The 23,124-nt window shown below is 41.5% G+C and overlaps 1 protein-coding gene across 1 annotated transcript in view; it reads right to left on the reverse strand.

Annotated features, from left to right (window-relative positions):
* Positions 1 to 1,336: 1,336 nt before the first annotated feature.
* The window catches only part of CDH11 (cadherin 11), a 60,269-nt gene continuing 38,481 nt past the window's right edge, over positions 1,337 to 23,124 (reverse strand). Inside the window, exons 10-11 of the mRNA XM_007940216.2 lie at positions 5,373 to 5,624; positions 1,337 to 1,833 (exon numbers count right to left, since the gene is read on the reverse strand). Of these exons, the coding sequence (XP_007938407.1) occupies positions 1,337 to 1,833; positions 5,373 to 5,624 (749 nt within the window). The remainder of the gene's footprint in view (positions 1,834 to 5,372; positions 5,625 to 23,124) is intronic.

The raw sequence follows: 23,124 nt of genomic DNA on the forward strand, positions 1-23,124 counted from the left end.
GGGCTGCTAGCTACGTGGGTCAAGTTCACGTTCTTGAGTCTGCACTCCCCACCCCTAATGCTCGGTGCGGGTCATGGAACTGCTACTGTGAGCAAGGAGTTCCGATAGCGTCACTCCGCCGTGGTTTCGTCTCTCTAATCATAGCATTACTGAGATATACAAGGTAAATGCATATTACAGAACGTATATTGCAAAAGTATAGACTGACCTAGATCTTTAACATCCTCCTTTTTTTAGACGATTGTGTGAAAAGAAGCCAGGAGGCCAACTCTGAGAATGTACAAAAAAGCTTTACACGATGTTACAGAATCTTGTCTGGAAAAAGCAGTGGTAAAACATACTTGATTTTAAATAAACAGTAAAAGCAACAGGACAGGCTACAAACAGATCATAAATAGGGTTATTCAAAGATCACAGTTATCTTAAATTAGAACTATAAATGGGGCATTAGAAATACTAAATAACTTTTTCAATGCTAAGAATCAAACCAGAATTAAAAAAGAATCTTTTGTTTTTATTTCAAAGGTTGCTTCTTATATTGAAGCTCATATTAAAGCAACGGTACAATGTTCATAAAATATAAGTGTGATGCCGTAACATTTCTTACATGTCAGAATACTGATATTCGTATGTATACTAAAATAAGAACTTTAAAATTGTACAAATAGATACATTAAAAATGACATAGAAATAGGGCGCCTCTCACTGAAACAAGACAGTTCTATCTGGCACGTATTAGTTTAAGATGAAAGTAGAAGCAAAAAGATTTACAGGAATCAGCAGTAACAAGATTGATGCTCAAGAGACAAAATTATACACTGTATTGTACATACATTGTATGGGTTTAAGCTGGCTGAATAGTATATATTTCAAGTTTAAAAATGCACTACGTATAGAGTGTCCATAGTTTAAGGCGAAATTACAGCTCAGAACTGTTGTCCTTTCTAATTGTGTGGAAGCTTCTTGGACAAATTAAAAAAAAAAAAAAAAAGAAGAAGAAGAAAGACTTAGATGTTCGTAACACATACACGATTTTCCTTCATGGAAAGTTCACCGTCAGACTTCTCTCCTTCCCTTAAATATTCTGTATGCCAAGTGGTTTTTCTCTAGCGAAGTTGATAAACAACTTCAATATTTGCCTTTTTTGTGAGAAAAGGTACTTCACAGTATTTACCACTTTAATGTCTGTGCAGTTTTATTAAATGTAGCCTCTCTGTAAAACATTGCTTGTTTCAAATGAGCCTTTCCTTGCTTTAAAAAAATACCTGTTTACTTATCTTCTAGAGTCTTCAGAACGCCAGACACAGTTCTTAAGGCCAAATTTGTATCGTTATTGTTAAGAATCGTCATCAAAAGTGTCTTTGGAACCATACAAGTCTGCTAGTTTCTTAAAACGAGGTCCCCAGTTTTGTAGATAGTCATAGTTCAAGTCTGAATCTGTGGTGGCAGACTCTAAGGAGCTCAGGGACCCGGCCACCGAGCCCCTTCCTTCGTAACCATAGATTTGGATGGAGTCGTAAGGAGGGGCCGTTGGGTCGTTATCGGCCTCCTGTATTCTCGTGTTGATGAAGTCGTCCACGTCCACACTGTTGGGGGCTGGCCGGAGCCCAGGTCTGGGCATGTACTGATACTCAGGTTTTATGTCTTTGCGAGGAATGAATCCATTTATACCATCAGGATTCTGGAGGGTGGCGATGTCAAAGGCCTCTGTGTCTTCCTCCCCACCCCCTTCATCATCATAGGTAATGATGTTCTCACGGACATCTTCTTCTTCAAAGACGATAAGTGGTTCTTTCTTTTGCCTTCTCAGGGTCACAAACAGCACCACGATGACTACAGGAGAAGAGAAAGAAGGTAAGTAAGCATGGGGCAAGCCCAGTGTCCCTCGATTCTTTTCCCAGAGAATTCTTTAACACAAGTCATGGTGTACCAATGCCTCAGAATGAGAACTGGTATAGTACAATATGGGAGCTCTGGTAGCACAGTGCCTAAGGCACTTGACTGCTAACCAGAAGGCTGGCGGTTCAAACCCACTAGCGACTCCTTGGAAGGAAGATGGGGCAATCTACTTCTGTAGTGACACTGCCTTGGAGGCACATAACAACATCAACACAGTACAAAATGGGAGATTCACCTGGAATCCCCAAAGATGTGCACGATGGTCCTCCATCTGCCCCCCCCTTAGGAAATGCTGCCATGAAAACATTCCATCCCACAACGAGGCAGCTTGGAAATATTCTGAAGTTTTTACACTATTTCAAGGATCAGCTTTCTTAAGAATTAGTAAGATTCCAGATATGTTAGTCTTCAGTCTTGTAAAAATGACTTATAGAATGTTCTTTCTGCAAAGGAGGGCAGCTGCCTGTCCACACTGCATGAATGAGGACAGAGAGAGACCCAGCCTCACTTTCTGCAGGAGGTGGTGCCTAGCTTTTTCCCACAGGGCTGGGGCCAGCAGTGACCCTTTCTGTCGTTCAGTGGCCGCCAGCTGGTTCGGACGTACAGCAGCCCTCTGAGTAACAGAATGAAACGCTGCCCCGTTCTGCTCCATTCTCACAGCAGTCGGTCGGTTTGAGCCTGTTGGTGCAGCCACTGCATCAGTCCTTGTTTTTCAGGGTCGTCTTCTTTTTTGCTCTTTACCAAGCATGATGTCCTTTTCTGGGGATTCAATGACCCCGTTCTACCTTAATAAGAAATCTTATCAAGATTTGGTTGGCCTCTCTTTAGACCACAGTGTAGAGGAAGTTTACAAGAATTCCTGGGAGACAAATCCCCCACTTCTCTGAACACAGGACAATAGCATCAGCTGAAACCCCTGATGAAGCAATCCCATCTCTCCATGGGAGAGGCCATTCCATTAAGCTTGGGGATCTGGGAGGAGTGAGCAGAGTCATTTATAAAGAAAGCTCAGACTCCACGTACTTTATTGATTCTGCCCCCCTCACGCCAGAGGCTTCTACAGTGTTATCCATTAAAAGCTTCTCCCACACACTCAGCAGAACTGAAGAGAGTGGCTGTGGCTGAATCGAGCAAGTACACTGAGAGCCCCACTGGGTTCACCATTCACTCTAAGATGTGGGGATGAGGGCTGGCTAGCCCTGGCCTGCGTGTGGCTCCCAGTGCTCACCAAGCAAGGTCCTTGTCCTCACCAGCACTCTTTCCTGGGCTTTTCTTCCTCTTTCTTTACTTGCCTTTGTTATCATGGAAGTTGTCCTGACCCCAGACTGTACTACAGTCATTTGCTTCCTGTGCCCACCTGGCCTTTGTCATATATCATCGTAACACTTAATCACATAAACTAAGTCTTTTTCAAAGTTTTAAAAAGCAAAGATATTTCTTGGACAACTAAGGGGTGCCTGACCCAAGCCATGATCTTTTCTACTGGCTCATATACATATGAAAGTTGGACAATGAAAAAGGATAACAGAAGAAGAATGGATGCAAAGAACATTGATTGATTATACAATGGGCTTCCAGGAGAATGAACCAATCAATCAGTCTTAGAAGCAGTACAAGCAGAATGCTCCTTACAAGTGCGTGTGGTGAGACTTTTATTAACTTTCTTTGGATATATCATCAGAAAAGACCAATCCCTAGAAAAGGACATGATGCTTGGTAAAGTAGAGGGTCGACAACAGCGAGGGAAACGTCACTGAGACTGCCTGATGCGACCCCCCACCTCATGAAGATGGCACGGGACTAGGCACCGTTTTGCTCTGTCGTACATGAGGTCATGATGAATCCGAGACATGAGGTCATGATGAATCCGAGCTGACTGGACCACATGGACCAAAAACAGCACTTTATTATTCATTTTTATTCATTTCTCCAGGCTCTTTCACACACAGTTTCCTCTGCTTGGAATATTCATCCATCCCAGCTCCCTTCTCCCAGCTAGAAGAGTCTTTCAGCATCTGCCACTTCCCTCAGGGAAGATGTCTCAGCCCTTCTTGGGCAATGTCAGGCTCTTTCTACTCTGTGCCCAACCACGTGGGGTCACTGACCCTGCTCTGCTCCAGTCAGTCTGTCCTGTGTCTTTTTCTTGATAAAGAGAGATCATGCACAATTCTCATTATCCCTTATAGGCTTAAATATTTGTTGGCCTGAACTTAGTCACTTTTTCCTATGGAATCTGTTTTCATGACTTTGCTGTCAGACATACTTGGGTTTGAATCCTGGCTATGTTACTGAATAGCTGGGACAAATGATCAATGTTCCTGAGGTCCAAGAGTAGTTGTGTGCCATTGAGTCAGACCCGACTCACAGCGACCCCTCCTTGGGTTTCCCAGGCAGTATCACTACGAAAGTAGATTGCCCAACCTTCCTTCCGAGGAGTGGCTGGTGGGTTTGATCCACCAGCCTTCTGGTTAGCAGCCATGTGCCTGAGGCACTATGTTACCAGAGTAGGAGGTCTTATTAGCATCAGAGGTATGCTGTTTGTGATTATAGGTGAAAGCACAGATGGGATGAAAGTCTAGAAGATGGGCACCCTGACCCAGCTGGAACATGCAGGAAACACGTTTGGGGTCCTAGAGTGCTGAGACAGATATGCACACAGATAGATACCACATGGGATAAGAAGAAAAGTCAGGGCTTTCTTTTGGTTAGGCTGACTCTCTTCTGCCTCAGGGTTATTCTTTCTATCCCTAGCCATTCTCCTTTCTCTTTTGGAGCAAACCCCTGCCCAGACATCAGGTTTCTAGAACTTAAATTCCCTGCTGGAAAGCCATCTCTTATCTCCATCCCATGTTCAACAGATGGTCTGCTATTCAGCCCTGTGATGTCCAACAACTTGTTTGTTATATAACCCCCACTGTTAGTGCCTAAGGCACCTGACTGCTCACCAGAAGGCTGGTGGTTCAAATCCACCAGCCACTCCCTGGAAGGAAGGTTGGGCAATCTACTTTTGTAGTGATATCGCCTTGGAAACCCAAGGAGGGGTCGCTATGAGGCAGACCTGACTCGAGGACAGCAGGGTTAGGTTTTGTTATAAGTGCTGTAGTGCTGTTCAGTTTCCTTCCTGACCCAAAACTCATTGCTGTCTAGTTGATTCTAACTCACAGTGACCCCACAGGGCAGGGTTTCCAAGGCTACTTTCCAGAAGTAGACTGGCACATCTTTCTCTTAAGGAGTGGGTGGTGAGTTTGAACTGGCTACCTTTTGGTTAGCAGCTGAGCACTTAACCACTGGGCCTCCAGGCCGCCTCCTTCCCCACTCTAAAATGCATGAAAGCAGGCATCCCTTCTTGTCTCAGGTATCCATATGATCCAGCATGGTTCTTGGTAACCAGTCTATACTTGAGAAACGTATGTGGCCCAAGGAGGGCCTTCTAGTTGAAGACCCTTCCTCAGGTGAGCAAGGAGATGCCTTACCCAGGAGGATGACAATGCAGGCAAGGATGGCAATCAGCGCACCAGTGCTCAGGCCAGCATTCAGGATGTAGGCCTCCGCGTTGCAGGACAGCAACCCCCCGTGCACGTCGCAACCGCAGACCTTGATGGTGAGGGTGTTGGTGCTGCTCATGGGTGGGATGCCACCATCACTGATCACGATGGGGAGGAGGTACAGATCCTGCTTCTGCCGACTGAAACCTCCGCGCCGGGCATACACCCCTGCAGTGTTATCTGTTGGGAGAGGCAAGACCATTCAGAATCATAGCCTTAGCATATCTGCATTCTGCTTGGCAGACTTGAGGGCATGCTTCTCATCACAAAGATTAACAACTCAAATCTTTCCCACTTGTTCTTTAATCCAAGTATCTATAGAAGCCACAGTCACTTGGTGCAGTCAGATCACAGAATCATCTCTCTCCATTTTGGGGAAAAACTCAGCAATCGGTCCCTTTCTCTTGGGCAGGGTGCCTTCATTGGCAAGCTTGGCAAGCTTACAGTACCATTTTCTGCCGGGTGCGGCTCCCTTAATCAAATACTACAAGTAAGTATGGACTTCAACCACATAATCCATGTGGCTGTGGCTATAGGATATAATTAACTATATAAGTGAAGAGAGGCATTAGGGAGGCATTAAAAAGAAAACAGCTTCCTCCTACACAGTGCCTTCTAGTCTAGGAAGAAGTGTTTATGATGATGGAAAATTCAGCAAGAATTAGTTAGTGGTGAAGGTTGCACAACATGATAAGTGTAACTGATAGCACTGAACTGAACTGGCCTTTGGCCAGTTTGTTGTTTTGCTTGTTTTTTGTAAGAGATTCCATGTCGGGACTTCTGGTAAGATAGAGGAATAGGCAGACAAGGTACACAGACCCTCTTCAACAAAGAAAAAGGAAGCCAATTGACAGAGATACAGAAGATAATCCTGGAGCTCTGACCTTTGAAAGAGAGTATAAGAGAGTATACAGAAGTGGATTAGGCATCCACTAGAGGAAAAATCCGAACACAAACAAGGCCTAAGAACAAGTTCCATTGGCCAAGGACAACAGGGACATACGAAAGACTGACAATGGGAAAGGAGACAGGTGTTGAGTGTGTAAGTGCTGCCAACTACTAGAAAAGAGGAGCACAGTATCCTGCTTACTTAGATGAAACCCAAAGAAAACAAAAATCATGAGCACATCACTGCAACATACTATCACCAATAAATACAAACGTCATAATGCCTCAGAGACAACAGAGCATCACAATGACACAAAGAAACAAGAGACCAGGATACAGACCCAAAACACATCCCTGAGGAAGATGCAGCATTGGAACTCCCTGATAAGGAATTCAAAAGAATTATATGTAGGTATCTTCAAAGGATTGAGAAACAGATCATTAAGGAAAACACAGAGAAAAACCCCAGAACAATTTCAAAAGACAATACAAGAACAAAAGGACAAAATAAATGAAAAATTAAGATACAAAATCTACACACACAAATCCAGAAGATTAACAGTAAATTTTCAGAAATAGATAAGACATTGAATGGGCAAAGGAGTGGAATTGAATCAATGGAAGACAGAATTAGGGAGATTGAACACAAATATCTCCATACTTCTTTGGAAAGCAATCAATCAGAAAAACGATCAAAACAAAATGAAGGAAGCCTAAGGTTCCCTTATACCATCATGTGTGGCAATTCTGTAAAAGCAATTCCAGAACAAGAAGAGACAAATAAAACCCCAGAGAAAATTGTCAAAGATTTGTTGGAAGAGAATTTTCCTGGTATGATGGAAAATGAGAATATATCTATTCAAGAAGTCCAATGAACCCCAAATAGGATAGACCCCAAAAGAAAATCACCAAGACATAGCATCACCAAATTCACCAAAACCAAAGAATCCTGAAAGCAGCATGGGAAAAATAAAAAGTTCCCTACAAGGGGCAACTGATAAGACTAAGCTCGGATTCCTCAGCAGAAACCATGCGAGAAGACAGTGGGATGGTATATATATAAAACCTTAAAGAGAAAAATTTCCAACCAAGAATTATGTACCCAGCAAAACTGTCCCTCAAATATGATGGTGAAGTTAGGACATTTCTAGATAAGCAGACATTAAGGGAATTTGTTAAAACCAGACCAACCTTACAAGAGATGCTAAAGGGAGTCCTTTGGACAGAGAAGCAACAACTGCCCAGTATAACCCAGAAACCAACCCAGCTATGGAAGTATCCAAAGTCAATAAGCCTACAAGATTGTAAACAGGGAACCAGAGACATCAATTGACAAATGAGGACAACTACAAACCAAAAAGAGGGAAAAAACTGTGTCATTACTGAACTTCTAGATGGTAGGTTAGTTAAGCTAATTACAAGATAGAATGGACTGTTCTAAACTTGGGAAGAACACTATAAATCACAGGGTAACCTCAAAGAAAAATGATAAACCTTCACATCAAAGTAAAAGAGGACCAGCACCAATATTTAGCAAATACTAAAACAATAGCAGCGAAGGAAGTGATAAACATGATTCATAAACAAAATGAGCTCAGCACAGAAAATTATATGGAACAAAGAAATCAACACCATAAAAAAAGCACATAACAAAAATGACAGCAGCAAAATCATACTTGTTGATAATTACATATCTGGCAAGGGACTTATCTCTAAGACTTACAGAAAACTCCAATGCCTCAACAGCAAAGGAGTTGACATTTCACCGAGGAGGATATTCAGGTGGCCAGCAAATACATGGAGAGATGCTCATGATCACTGGCCACCAGAGGGATGCAAATCAAAACAAAACCTAAAAGCAGTTTTAAGCTTTCTTTGAAACTCAAAAAATATGGCCCACCAGTCAACCATATCATACCCTCTGCTTAAAATGATTCAAGATTTTTCTGTTGCCAGCATGACATAGCTTCACCTTGACAAAGTGGCCTGCTGGACCTCTCCCTAACCTTGACTTTGCTGTGGGTGCAGTGGTGATTCAGTGGTGGAATGCGCACCTTCCATGCACCTCCTCATGCTTGGCCACTACCCATCCATGAGCGGAGGCTCGTGTGTGGCAATGATTCAGCAGAATTTACAGACTAGGAAGGACCGACTGGCAATCTACTTCCGCCAGACAACCAGCGAAAACCCCATGGATCACAGGGATATGGCTGCACTGGGCAGCAATCCTTTACTGTGCATGGGGTTGCCATGAATCAGAGATGGCCTTGAGGGCAGCTAACAACAGACTTTGCCTTGCCCTCAAGGCTCACATCCTGCCCCTTTCTACATATACCCGTCTAGCCTACTAGACTTCTGTCACCCCAACACTCCATGCTCTTCCATGTGCCTCATCCCCTGCTGTCTTACCCAAAGTAACTATTCCTCTTATCATGAAAGGTGAACTTGTCAAGGTTTACCATTGAAGTAACAAGTCACTTCAGGGCAACCTTCAGTAGATCTCTCCTACTGGTGTCTGGCCCCATGACACCACTCTGACCTCTATCAGACTATGAGCTTCCTGCAAACAGGGAGTTTTAGCTGATGCATTTATCTTTCTCCAGTGCCCAACACACAGCAGGCAATAATTATTTATTGAGCAAATGGCTTAACTGTATTTAGGTAAAGTTTTAACCAAAATTCCAGAGGTCAGTATTCATACACCACAGTCTATAGCTCCAAAATGCTACTGCACCATTTTTTCTGCACAATTCCACCCACCAAACATATTTTTCCTGGCTCTATTGTTCTGGGGAAAACATTGGTATTATAAAACCAAAATACCCAAACCCAAGTCCGTCGAGTCAATTCTGACTCACAGGGACCCTTTAGGACAGAGTGGAGCTGCCCCATAGAATTCCCAATGCTGTAAATCTTTATGGAAGCAGACTGTCTCATCTTTCTCCCAAGGACTGGCTGGTGAGTTCAAAGGGTGACCTTATGGTTAGTAGACAAATGTTTTAACCACTATACTACCAGAGCTCCTGTGGTATTATAAAAAGCAGTAGACATTTTTAGTGTGTGTCATTTTAAGTGTGCATGTGTATACACACATACATATATACACACAGGGATGTCAGGAATGGTCTGCCTTCAATTGTGAGGTAAAAATCAGTATGTGATTTATAGCATCTTCAGTGCTATGGCCCACATGGGAGCTCAACTGCTAGTAGACTTTAAACAGACTGATAGTACCATGAATTAGCACCTGTGGTAGGAAAAAACTTTTAGAATTTTCAAATAAAAATTGAGGCATTTGTCTGCTCACCAGAAGGCTGGTGGTTCAAACCCACCAGCCACCCCTGGGAAGGAAAATTGGGCAATCTACTTCTGTAGCGATACAGCCTAGAAAACCCAAGGAGGGGTTGCTATGAGTCAGATCCAACTCAATGGCAGCGAGTTTGGTTTATTCTTATAGATTAAAGCAAGAGTAATATTTTCTCTGTGAGACACAGGACATAGAAAATGTAGATTCAGTCTTGCTGAGGGGTGAGCAGACGTTCCAGGTATCACAGAAGGTAACGTGTGTATCTGGGTGGCCAGCCCTGTAACCAACCTTCGATTCTCTAGCCTTTCACTGCAACATCTTGAAGTTTGTACACCTTAGAAATGGGGAAAATTATATAGACCATGAAAAATAGTAAGGAAAAATAAAATGCACCCATCAAATGAAATGTTAACTGAAATTCAGTTCCTTAATTATTCTCTCCTTCCTAGGCAATACTATTTATTCTATATTTAGCGATTAAAAATTTTTTACAGATCTATTACTTCAAAAGAAGCTAATTGTTTTTGTCTTATAAATTGTTTGGAGTTCAGTTAAAATTTTCTCCATTAAGAAGTGGCATCTATCCAGTGGTATTTCTAGGGTGGTGGTAGGGGTAGGGGTTGGCTGTGGTGGTGATGGGTTATTGCACTGGGGATGGGTGACACCAACCCTAGTGACTCCACTGCCATGGTGGCCCCTCCTCCTGTGAGGCTGGCCCACCCACTGATGTAAACCCTGCAATCATTTTGGTGTTGCCCCGCTGACAGTGTCAGGGGGTATAGTACGAACTCCTGCAACCCCCTAGTGATACCACTGCACATACCACCATTTTAAAGATCTGAAATGCCACAATCGCCATTGTGAACATAAATGAACGTTCAAAACGTAAGAAAACCAAATTCATCAAAATACTTTGTCACATATACCTCTCTCTGATATACACAGCATCAGTGCTGGATTATCCAATAAGCAAAGTAAGCACCAGCTTACTTGTGCTTACTAGTCTGTAATGAACAATTTCACATTTTCTTACCACATTAAAGATTTTGCTTCTAGGCATTGCTGGCATCTGTCTCTCTCCCAAACCACAGCATCCTCCTACAGAATCAAAGCCTCTCTTCAAATTGATAATTCTGATAGGGACAGAGTAAGTAAGGTAAATGCGGGTTTGCTTGTGCTTATTTACAAATCTTCACTGAACAGGTTCACATGCCTTTCACCGTGTTTAGTTAATCTATTGGTGGAGTCCTAGTCTGTTACCCACAGTGGTATGGTGCATGTTGTTATGTGCCATCGAGTCACACTTGACTCATAGCGACCCCTCCTTGGGTTTCCGAGGCATTATCGCTACGGAAGTAGATTCCCCAACCTTCCTTCCGAAGAGTGGCTGGTGGGTTTGAACCACCAGCCTCTTCTGGTTTGCTGTCAAGTGCCTCCTCACTGGTTGGTATGGTGCAAGGGGAAGTAAATTACCGAACGTTTTGTTTTCTTTCAGTTGTAGATGCCATAATTTAAAATCTGTTCTCCAGTGTGCACGAACGAGATCAAGCCAGCTGACTTAACACACGAAGGTAACGGAAAATCAAAACGCGAATGGGAGTGCGGATCTGAGCACACCACCAGCATGTGAATTCAAACATTTCTGCTTCCGAATCACTGAGTCCTCACAGACGCACTGATCCTATGACCTAGAAGCATGACCAGGCCATTTACAATCCACTGGAACCTCAAGACCTTGTTGTTCCCTTAAACTCTTCTAGCAAAACAGAAGATTTTACTTGTGGATTTAAACTCTTCTAGCAAAACAGAAGATTTTACTTGTGGATTTTAAGATCTATTAAAACAGAAGATTTTACTTGTGGATTTTAAGATCTATGTAAGAGGTAGGAAACAATGAACTGAGGGCCTCCTCTTGGGTATTGGGTATATACTGATTGTGTGCTTTGGAGCCCTCTTAGGAGCCTCAGTTGTTCAGTTGTTCATCTGTAAAATGGGGGGACCGGTTGCTGTCAAGCCTCTTCCTCGAGGTTATTACTGGAACTGAATAATGTAACAAAAGCAAGCACTTGTCCTCTGTACTGTGCTTCCAGAGGCCCGTGGAATCCTAGCGAAACCTCAAGACTGGCACTGAGACCCTCCAGGGCTGATGGAAGCATCACTCCTTGAGGGTAGAGAATGTGCCTAACCAGTGGGCTTGGCACGGAGGGGGTCTCTGTTGCTTGAGTAAATAAAGGGAAGAAAGAAAACAGAAGACATTTCTCTTTTAGATCCACGTCATCTCAAGCATCCACGGGAGCAGGAGTTTTCTTCTGGAAAGGGCATCTCAGAGGATTTGGTATCTAGACCTCTCTTGTGGTCCATCCTGATTGATCTCTCACTAATAAATGAAGCTGCTATGGGCAGGAACTTCATGAAAAACAAACTCAACAAATGGAAAAAAGAAAGAAAGAAACTAAAGTAATAGTTTCCCCCTCTCCGTTGTTGTTTTGTGCGGTGGAGTCCGTTTGCACGTGTAGTAGAGCTGCCCTCAAAGGGTTTCTAGCCTGTAATCTCTGTAATCTTTACGGGAGCAGATTGCCAGGTCGTCTTCTCATAGAGCCATTGGGTGGGTTCAAACTGCCCACTTTTAGGCTCCTTGCAAACTTGACTACAGACTCGCTTTGGTCCAAATTGTTTGAACCAGACTGGGCTTTCCCCACTCATCTTTCAGTGGGATGTCTCACTCTGAACACACACAGTACTGAGTTTCTGGGTGATCCCAGGAAAAGATTCAGCAAGAACATGTTTCTAAGGAAGTGTCAGATTTGATGGAAAATGACAAATATTTCTGAGCTTCTCTATTCTCAACCATGAAACTAATGATTTCTAAGGTTAGATTTTATTCCATTCCTGAAGGTACTTAGTACAGAGCCATCTGTTGGAGGTGCTCAGTAAGTATGAATTTTTTTCTAGAAGCTCTCCTCTTTGAGAGGAGACTAATGAAGAGAAACTAACTTATTGGCAAAGAGAGAAAAGTAAATTCTTGAAAATGTCATTCTAATTTGACTGAGGACTTATCATCCAGCAGTAAGAAAATAGTTCATTCTCTTCTGTCCTAGGCAATACATGTGAAAGGATGATTTTCAAGCACTTTGGTTCTCTATCTTGACATACAATATTCTCATCGCTGCCCACAAACGTGTAACTAGTTCCATTTCTCCCCTGCACTTAGGCAAAAACTTGCAAATGGGGCCATTAATGATAGTATATGTCATGCACAAATTGTAGTGTTTCTACTAGTGGGAAAAATAAATTCAGGTTTTGAAGTTTCACGTCTACACCATGCATTCCTCACCACAGGCTGTTTTCACCTCTATACTCTGTCACTGTACTAACTAAAGGTTCATGGTAACATGGCCTTCTCCATGGCACTGGTTTTGGAATGCAAAAAATGTAGTTTACAATGATGATGTAGCCCAATGGAGGGACACATCAAACTGACACCAAAAGGGGACATTCTGATGGGAAAACATCCCTCAATAAGCTGCACTGTGTGCCAACCTTGCATACAATCCACCCTCATTATCCATTAAAAGGAGAAAGTTGAAAAGCAACACGGTAGCACAGGGCATCACCTCTGTACATTAAAAACTTGAAAAAAAGGAAGCAAAGAATGCGTGCATTCAGCTTGCAGCATGGAGGCAGGAGAGAGGATTGGCCCAGGGTGAGGGAGTCAGTCACCCTAGAAGTCTGTGGTGGGCACAAATGACTAAGCACTGAACCAGTATCTGACAAGTTGGTGGTTCAAATCCATCCAGAGGTGCCTTGGAAGTCAGTCCTGATGACCTGGTTCCAAAAGGTCAAATCTTGACAACCATACAGAGTGCAGCTGTACTCTGCACCCACAGGGGCTCCGTGAGTTGGAATCAACTCCATGAGAACTAACAACAAAGCAGTTCCCCGACAGCCTGTGAGATGCCCTTGCTTGTCACTCCTCTTCCTCTGCCCTTCTCTCCTTTGAACCTAGAGATTCCCCATTGCTTGACCTGACAAGCCATGAGGGCATCCTTTTGGGCCCCTCTCCTGAGACTGTTAAAGATCTAGAGATTCTAGGCCAAGCCAGCTATTCTGTGCATAGCCTCAGGGTCAGAGCAGTAGTCCTGGCAGATAAGATATGCTTTAATTACTCAACAAAAACATGCCAAATGCAAGGGAATGAGGCACACCAACGAAGATCATAGTGCCCTCCTTGCACGGACAAATGTTCTTCACATCTGACCTGAACCTACCCACTCTGCTCAAATCTCAGAGACAATGTAGATCTATCTACTTCAGAACATACTCTTACACACTTGAAAACTGTTATCCATCACCAGCAGAATAATCATTATTTGGTTCCTTGCCCCTGGGCCTACTCCATTTTCCCTGGAGCTCTGACAATAACTCTTTCAGGGTAATAGGAAAACTCTGTATGTACAGATGAGAACGATGTATATAGTGGATCCCAAGAGTCTTAAGAGATTTAAGGTTTCATGATTTTGAAAATGTTGTTTTTGTTGGTTGCTGTCAAGTCATGGTGACTCCATGTGAACAGAGTAAAACTGCACTTCAAAGGGTTTTCAAGGCTGTGGCCCTAAGGAAGCAGATTGTCAGGCTCTTCCAAGGTACCTCTGGGTAGACTTGAACTGCCAACCTTTTGCTAAGTAGTTGAATGCATAATCATTCGTGCTGCCCAGTGACCTCCACACCCTATAAACCAAAAACCAAATCCATGCTATCAAGTTGATGGACTCGTAGACCCTATGGGACAGTGTAGAACTGCGCCAGAGGGTTTCCAAGGATGTAAATGTTTACAGAAACAGATTGCCTCATCTTTTGCCTATAGAGTGGCTGGTGGGTTTGAACTGTTGACCTTCCTGATTAACAGCCAAATACCTTAACAGCAGCACCACCCGACAGTCCATCATCACACCCTATCACAGTCCTTGGAAACTGTTTGAATGTCTATCTTCTCCACCAGCCAGTAACCTCCTTGAGGGCAAGGCCCTGGTCTCACTCATGTTTGCGTATTTAAGCATCCCAGGGTCCATCTGGCTTTTCCACCACACTCAGATTTCACTGATATATTAGCTTGCAATCTGTTCTCCCATCTCTATCTTCTCCTGCTCCACTTTTGAAGGCAAGCCCACCAACACTGCCTGTGTATCTATACTGTAGATTTTCTTCCTGTTTAATGCTTCATCTTTTTTATGTCATCATTTATTTTCAGGATTGACTCACATTTAACTAAGCAACATTAATGGAGCAGCTAATATATGCAAGCCCTCTTCCTTGCTACTTTCCCATACCTTATACCAAACAATATTTCGAACCAAGAGCTTAAAGTGTGATTACTCTTATAGGAAGGGAGTTGAGAAACAAAAAGGAATTGCTGAAAATGACACAGAAAATACAGACACAGCTCAGCTTCCAACTCCTCTAGGTCTCACTATGTTTCATTAGCACACAGCTGACTCGGGAATCCTAGTTTTGCTGATGCCAATTATTTAGATTCTCTTTACCAAATTTCTCCAATGTGGTTGGTTAATTAGCCAGACCTTCTTTGTCATCATAGCCTCTCACTAAATCCACACACATGCAAGTCCCTCTTAGAAACCTAGGAGTTTCGTGGCAGAAGGACCTGTAAGTGGACACACTCATTTAACACCTCCATACCCACAGCATTTCTTCTAGAAACCACACACACATACACCCTCAAAAGCAAACTAATGAAGCAAAAGGTAATCTATCAGTTTGCTACAACGAGGTAAATTTGATAAAATGCAATTATCACAATACTAATGAAAAAACTTTCGACCCAAGATTTTATGGATGTAATGTCTTCCAAATGCACCAAGGCCCTGCACTCTACTGGGGGATAAGGTGATCATGATGTTTTAATATAAGCCTCTGATACTGAGTAGAGTCAGGGACCTACAAACATGGAGTGGAGTACCGAGTAACACAGCAGGAAAACTTGCCTGTGTGTAGGAGGGAAACTCAAGCATGTGTACATAAGACATCTAAGCATATGCTGCTCATTGGCATTAATAAATGTTTCCTTGTTGCATTTGATCACATCTCTCAGAATCAACTCTTCCTCTAAACTTTCTCAGAGCATCATTTTCTCCTTGGTGATAAGGCAGAAAGTAAGGAATTATTTCTTACTTTAAAAAATAAATACATTTAAAGAAAACTACTGCCAGGAATTAGGATTTGTGGTGGTACAACAGTTAAGTGCTCAGTTGGTAACCTAAAGGTTGAACCACCCGGGGGGCTCTGCAGGGGAAAGACCTGGTGATCTGCTCCCATAAACACTTACAGCCTATAAAAACATTGTGGGACAGTCTTATTCTGAAATAAGGGATTACTATGAGTTGAAATCAATTTGCTAGCATCTAACAACCACCACCACCTAGGAATTAAGTGGGATATAAACATTTAGAGTGTTTACAAAGGTTTAGAAGATCCAAGAGTTTCTTAAGTCAATGACAGAGAGAACCTTGCAAGAGTATGTTGTGATCCACCAAGAAAACATATTTCCTCTCCTGTTGGTGTAGTGGTGCTGGGGGAGGAATCACTTCAGGTAATCTGGGTGGGACAAATTGCAGCAATGAATTTCAGGCAGGAAGAGAACATAATTATTTACAGAAGCAAAAATGGCAGGGCATAAAGAGACATCTGCCATTGTGATCCGCCAACAGCGAATTTTGCATACTGAAGCAATTAAGGGAAGAAAAACATGACCAAAAACCCTTGACAAAAATCTTTTAAATTATGAAAGTGAAAAATCAGAAGCATATTTGGATGCTGATACCACACACAGAAAAAGAAATGTTCCTAGGTTAGGGAAATTTTTTTTTTTAAAAAAGTGAAGAAAGAAAGATGCTTGCCCATTGGTGTCTCTGGGTGCGTTTAGATTGGCTAGCTGTCCTCAGTACAAGCTCCAAAAACTATCCTCTGCTGCTCAAATGACAAAATGGTCTTCTAATCGCTAAGCAATCCATGATCTGATATGTCTCCAACTTCTGTCGAGGTGGCCTCTGGGAAAGCACGCAGCCCTAGGGCTTGAGCACCTGGGATCTGTCCTAATGCTGCTGCTAGCTTTCCACGTCAGTGCCCTTTCCTCTGGAAAGAGCACCCCAACCCACGAACAAGGAGTGTTGTAGTAACTGATTGTTGTTTTGTTGTTTCCGACTCATAGCGACCCCATGCATTGTTAAGTATTAATATTCGTCAAATATTCAGTCTTAGCACCAAAATCATCTTCCATGTTAGAGATGGCACAAAACCAAGCACTTCACGTCTAACCCTCACTCTTTCCTCGCTACTCTGTGAAATGACCTTCATTTGGAAATTAAAGTATGAGGCTCAACACTAACCACCAGGTGGCTGCTGTTGAACCACTATGGACTCAGGACAACCAACTCTGATGTAATTACTGTATCAAATCATTAGGCCAAAGGACAAAACCATACTATCTTCTTGTGAGAAGTCACACATTGTTTGTGATAAAAATCAAACATCAGTGTTTTTAGTAAAATAACAGAAGGAAAATTCCTTACCACACACACCCACAACACACCGATGTTCGATTTTCATCTAACAATCAATATTAGGCTTAATAGTGAAATTCTAAAACTAACATCCCTATTAAAATAGCAAGTCAAGCAAGAACGGCCATTATCTTTGCTATTAGCACATACTCAACACTGTGCAAATCTATGCTGTTAGACAAGAAAAGCCCACTGCCACTGAGGGTACTCCAACTCCTAGTGACCCTACAGGACAGAGGAGAACTGCCCAACAGGGTTTCTAAGGCTGTAAATCTTCACAGAAGCAGACTGCTCATCTTTCTGCCACAGAGCAGTTGATGGCTTTGAATCACAAACCCTTGAGTTAGCAGACCCATGCTTTAACCACAGCACCATCAGAGCTCCTGTAGACAAGTAAGAGATGTTTAAAAGGACAAAGCAAATTACTATTACTTTATTTTGATGGGATTTTCTCCCTAAAAACTCCAAGAAACTTGGCTAAGAATTGATACCAGTTTAGAACAAAGTCCAATAATAAACCAATTAAAATAGCTCTACTTTATACTAGAGGAGCCCTGGTGGTGCAGAGGTTAAAGTGCTGGGCTGCCAGCTTAAAGACCAGCAGTTTGAACTCTCCAGCCACTCTACAGAAGATGGAGTAGTTTGCTTTTGAAAACATTTACAGCTTTGGAAACCCTATGGTGGGCTGATCTGTCTTTAAGGTCACTGTGTGTCGATTTAATGGTAGATTTTTTTTTTTTTTAAATATACTAAAAATAGTCACTTAGAAAATACAATTTAAAAATCCATTTTGCAACAGCATCCAAAATATAAAAGAGCTAGTCATAAACCCACCAGCCACTCCTTGGAAGGAAGGTTGGGCAATCTAGTTCTATAGGGATACTGCCTTGGAAACCCAAGGAGGGGTCTCTATGAGTTGGGTCCGACTCAATGGCACATTAACTACAACAACAACAGTCATAATAAACTTGACAAGAAATGCCTAGAATAAAAATGAAGAAAACCACAAAACATCTCTGATGGCAACAAAAGGAGAATCAATTCAATAAAAGTCAGATCATGCTTCTTGATAGGAAGGGTATTTTAAAAATTGAGTTCTTCCTAAAATTAATATATAAATTTAAAGTTAATCCAATACAATTTACAAAGGTACTTATCAGATATCTGAAAATCAATTCTAAATTATATCTGGAGAAAGAGAGATACCAAAATAGTTATCAAATATAAGAAATAATAAGATTCAAATATGGTACAGAAAGCAACTCTCAGATTTTCCATGTATATGTGTACAGCCAGCAAAGACAAATATGACACCAGCACTACGCAGAGGCAGGAGAAAAGAAAGTTCACCCAAAATATCTAATGGTACATACTGGAGAAGATAACAAAGCAAGAATTTACAAAGCCTTTGGAAATGACTGATTATCATAAATGATATCAGTCATTTATGGAAAATGACCAACCACGGGGAAGTGGTATATTTATTTCACATGGATAAAAAAACTGAAATGGGAAAAAAGAAAATATATGTAAATATTGGTATCAGTTTGGAGCAAGGAAAGACCCACACTAAGGAAAATATGAAACAGGAAAAAAATGCTGACAAAAAAATACATCATTTATACTTAAGGACACAGCATAATCAAAACTGAAAGGACACTAAAACACTGGGGAAATACATGCAATAGTTATGATAGATCAAACTCAGCTGCTAATTTAAAGGTTGCTGGTTTGAATCCACCCAGTGGCTCTGTGGGAGAAAGACCTGGTGACCTGCTTCCATGATTATAGCCTAGAAAGGTCAATGACGTGGTTTTACTCAGTCACATGGGGTCACTATGGGTCAAAAACAGACTCAATAGCACACAATAAATTGATCGGTCAAAGGTTAATACCTTTGAAAGATTAAGAGACTTATGAATCAGTTGCAAAATTGATGGATATATAAATTTAAAAATGGGCAAAGGACATGAATAGTCAATTCACAAAAGCCAAAGAAATAATTATTTAAAAAATCCTCAGCTTCACTCGTAGCGAAAGAAATAGAAATTTAAAAATATGATTATATTCCAAATATTAATTTATCAATGATTAAAAAGAATAATAATATCTAGAATTGGCATAGATGTGAGAAAATGAGACCTCTCCTCTTTTACTGATGGAATTATAATTGATACACTTCTGATGGGCAGTTTGCCAATCAAATATCAAAAACTTTTTGGTCCAGCAGTTCTCTAGGAATTTATGCTAAAAGAATAATTAGGTATTTGGCAATGAAAATAATACCCTTTTATAACAATAGTCAACTGATGCCTTAATCCATTTGGTTGGAATTAAGAAGATAATATGGAGAAAATGTTGACATAAATCTATTGGTGCAGAAAAAGTATATCATATATTATGCAGGGAAAAAAAAGTGGACATGTATTTTATGATTGCAAAGAAAATCTGAAAGAGTATAAAACAGCAGTAGTAATTTCTGGATAGTATCAAGTTGTTATTTTTAATCTTATTTCTGCTCATTTTTATTTTCTAATTGTCCTACAAAAATATGTATGAAACATGTAATAGAAGAAAATTATAAAATGCTTTGCAAATACATTGGTTTTAACGATCATGACTGTGATCAGAATTGAAATAACTTTATCCTCTGTTCACACTGTCTCTCAGATTCATGAATCCTATATTCGTGAATTGGATTTTAGGTATTCCCTCTTCTAAGAATTGTTATTTGACCATTTGGGGTAAATAAAAGCATTTAAGGAAGAATTAAGTAGAAAGGAGATCCCCCACTGAGCTCTGTATTTGTAACTGTGTATTACATGCACCATACCAGACCCTCCAATACTCCAACTTCACATCTAGCTTTTTCACTTATTAGTAGTATGGCCATGGATAAGTTGCCAAAGCTTCTGATTGCTTGTATTTCTTCCTCATCTAGAAACAAGGCTGAAGATATGCCCCACTTCATGGAGCTTTCTGAGGAATTGAGCGAAACACAATGGCATGAAAGGTTTTAGAAACCAATAAAGAGCTACAGAGATGAGGATTAGCCTTTTTTTTTTTTCCACTCTTCTTATCCATTACACAGTTCGTGAGTTTTTACAGATGTCACACATCTGATACTTTCCAAGCAAATGCATGTCTAAATCTATGCAGACCAGCTCTTCAACTGCCCAAACAGCACCTTTCCTGGTATTAATAGTCCAAGATGGATTTAAATGTTCAAAAGCCATCCAGGCTCCTTTCCAGCTGCCTGCTGAGCTACTCAGAAGCCCGGATGGGCGAATGGCAGAAGGTGAAATGAAATGAAAGGCTTGCCTCTCTCAAGATGGCTCTCCTCCTTCTATTTCTAAAGCCCTGAATGCTCATGTAGAGTTCAGACCAACACAATGCTGATTATTTACAAGGAAAAATGGAAGTAAACACTCAAGGAGAAAGGGACTGGACGCTTTTACTCAGCATGATATAAACTATTATCTCATGTTTTCGACGGAAAAGAGCCTCAGCCGAGAAATTTGGTAACTCAGTAGGCTATTAATAGGATGTGGAATGTGATTACTCTTTTTGGATTACTTCAAATATGTAATTACTTTTAGGAGCTAGTAGAAAGAAACTCTATTAAATGATAATTATAGGACTGTATTTGCTTTAAGGTTCTGTAATAGCTCTAAACATGGGGGTTTTCATTAACTGCTTGCCATAGTTAATAAAGTCATTTTTCTTAAGAAGTACTAATTCCCTGCAAAAGTGGTAGCCCAACAGTTGGATTAGTCTTTTACAGGAGAGGACAAGGGAGATGGATTGTGAGTAGGTTGGCTTACCCACGGTGATGTAATTTGCCTTGAAAATATAAATGGCATCCCCAAAGTAGGGTGACCAAGTAAAATACTCTCAACTCCCAAAAGAACAATATATCTTCATGTAATATTTTCAGGGGTTAACCACAACTAAATATTATCACATATGAAAAAAGCAGAAAGACAAGGCTGGTGACAGAGGCAGGGTTGGCACTGAGAAAAGCCCAAGAAAGTATGCTGTGTGCAGAATGTGAAACACGACAAAGGACATCGCTGGGGATACACACAAGAGTTAGACTTCACATGCAAGTGGAGGATGATTATCAACATGCAGATAAGAGTCTGACCTCAACTATTTGAGTTTGGTTTTTGGTGTATTGATAAAAACTAAATACATACTGACATATACTGTTTTGAGTATCTTCTTCATCAAAAATTGACATAAGCTTAGAATGAAACAATGTAGCCATTTACCAACCCAAAGGAGTAGCTAGGACTAATTTGAGAAATGAGAAATTCCAAGAAAGGCAGCAGGGATTCTTATTAACTCTAGAAACTGTACACATATCTTAGAAAGCATTCTGAGAAAGCCATATATGCTCCCTTACTGAGTTTAGCTCAGGAAACATTTAGTAAATACCCACGATACACCAGGGTCTCCTTGATTTTGGGAAACATCACTTTACTAAAGGAAGTTCCCTGTTCTCTGCCTTATTTTTTTTCTATTGTGTTTTGGGTTGAAGTTTACAGAGCAAATCGGTTTTCCATTCAACAATCCCTACATATTCTGTTTTGTAACACTTACCCCAATCCCCACACTGTAACAGCATTCTACCTACTTCCTCCCTACACCCACCCCTTCCCTTTGTTCTTTCTTCCCATCCCCTCCTACCTTGGGGGTGGGGGGGGGGAGAGGGAGAAAAGAAATGCCTGCATCACACACAGGTAGACCTATATGGAGGCCTAATTGGGAACTATAAATCCCCCCAGGTGCTCTGCAAATTTCTCTCTTGAGGGATTTGATGTGTTCACATGTACACATTAACCAAAGCTGTCGGGAAAAGGCACAAAAGCTTAGCTAAAACACGGGATTAAAGAACTCCAAATAACTTTATCTATTCCAGAATGATGGAATCATTGACGAAGTGAGGCAAGGATGTTTTGTAGGGTTCCTTTAAAAGGCAGGAGCCCTGGCTGTCTCTGCATATAACTTCCTTCACATCTAGGCTTCTCTAGAGCATCTCCACTGCTGAAAGAAAGGCATCGGGAAAGAAAGTCCTTGTCGTAGCACGAAAGAGTTCCAACTCACAATCTCATTTGGGTTATGCTTGACTTATGTTGTTGTTGTTAAGAGCCATCAAGTCGGCCCCGACTCATAGCGACCCCTCCTTGGGCTTCCAAGGCAGTATCACTACAGAAGTAGGATTGCCCAACCTTCTTTCTGAGGATGGCTGGTGGGTTTGAACTGCCAGCCTTCTGGTTAGCAGTCAAGTGCCTTAGTGCTGCTTGACTTATAAGGCCCACAATTAAATGCTCAAATCAGTTCAAGAAATAATAATAATTACCTATGTCAGATCCTGTCTCCTCCATCCAAGTGGCATGGAGAACATATCTTTGTTTAATCATCCACCTAGGAGGGTGCGGTGGTTGAGGCCATGATCGGAGCCTCTGAGCACCTGCATTTAAAATTTAGTTCTAACTCTAATTTGGCTTTTGGGAAAGTTACTTACTGGTTCCATGCCTCATTTTCCTCATCTCACAGTGTTGTTGAGAGAATTAAGTGGATGAAGTATGGGAAAGACCTTGTGATGGTGTGTGAACATAGCTACTGCTAAAAATGATCTTGATGATCACTGTAACAGTGATGGGGGGAATACTAGCACTTGTTGGGTTAGTTTAAGATCCTAAAAGCCTGACCTTCAGTCACTGGGAAAGCAATCAGCCTATAACCAAGTAGATAGAGAGCATCAAAAAAACGAACAAAGAAAGAAACAAAAAAAGCAAGCTCACTGCCATCAAGTCAGTTCTGAGGCAGTAAGTCTCTATGGAAGTAGACTGCCTAGTCTTCCTTCTGCAGAGTGGCTGGTGGGTTTGAACCACCAACCTTCTGG

The sequence above is a fragment of the Orycteropus afer genome, unplaced genomic scaffold, assembly GCF_000298275.1.
Source record: "Orycteropus afer afer isolate SDZICR_OR568_19922 unplaced genomic scaffold, OryAfe1.0 scaffold00067, whole genome shotgun sequence".
NCBI lineage: Eukaryota > Metazoa > Chordata > Mammalia > Tubulidentata > Orycteropodidae > Orycteropus > Orycteropus afer.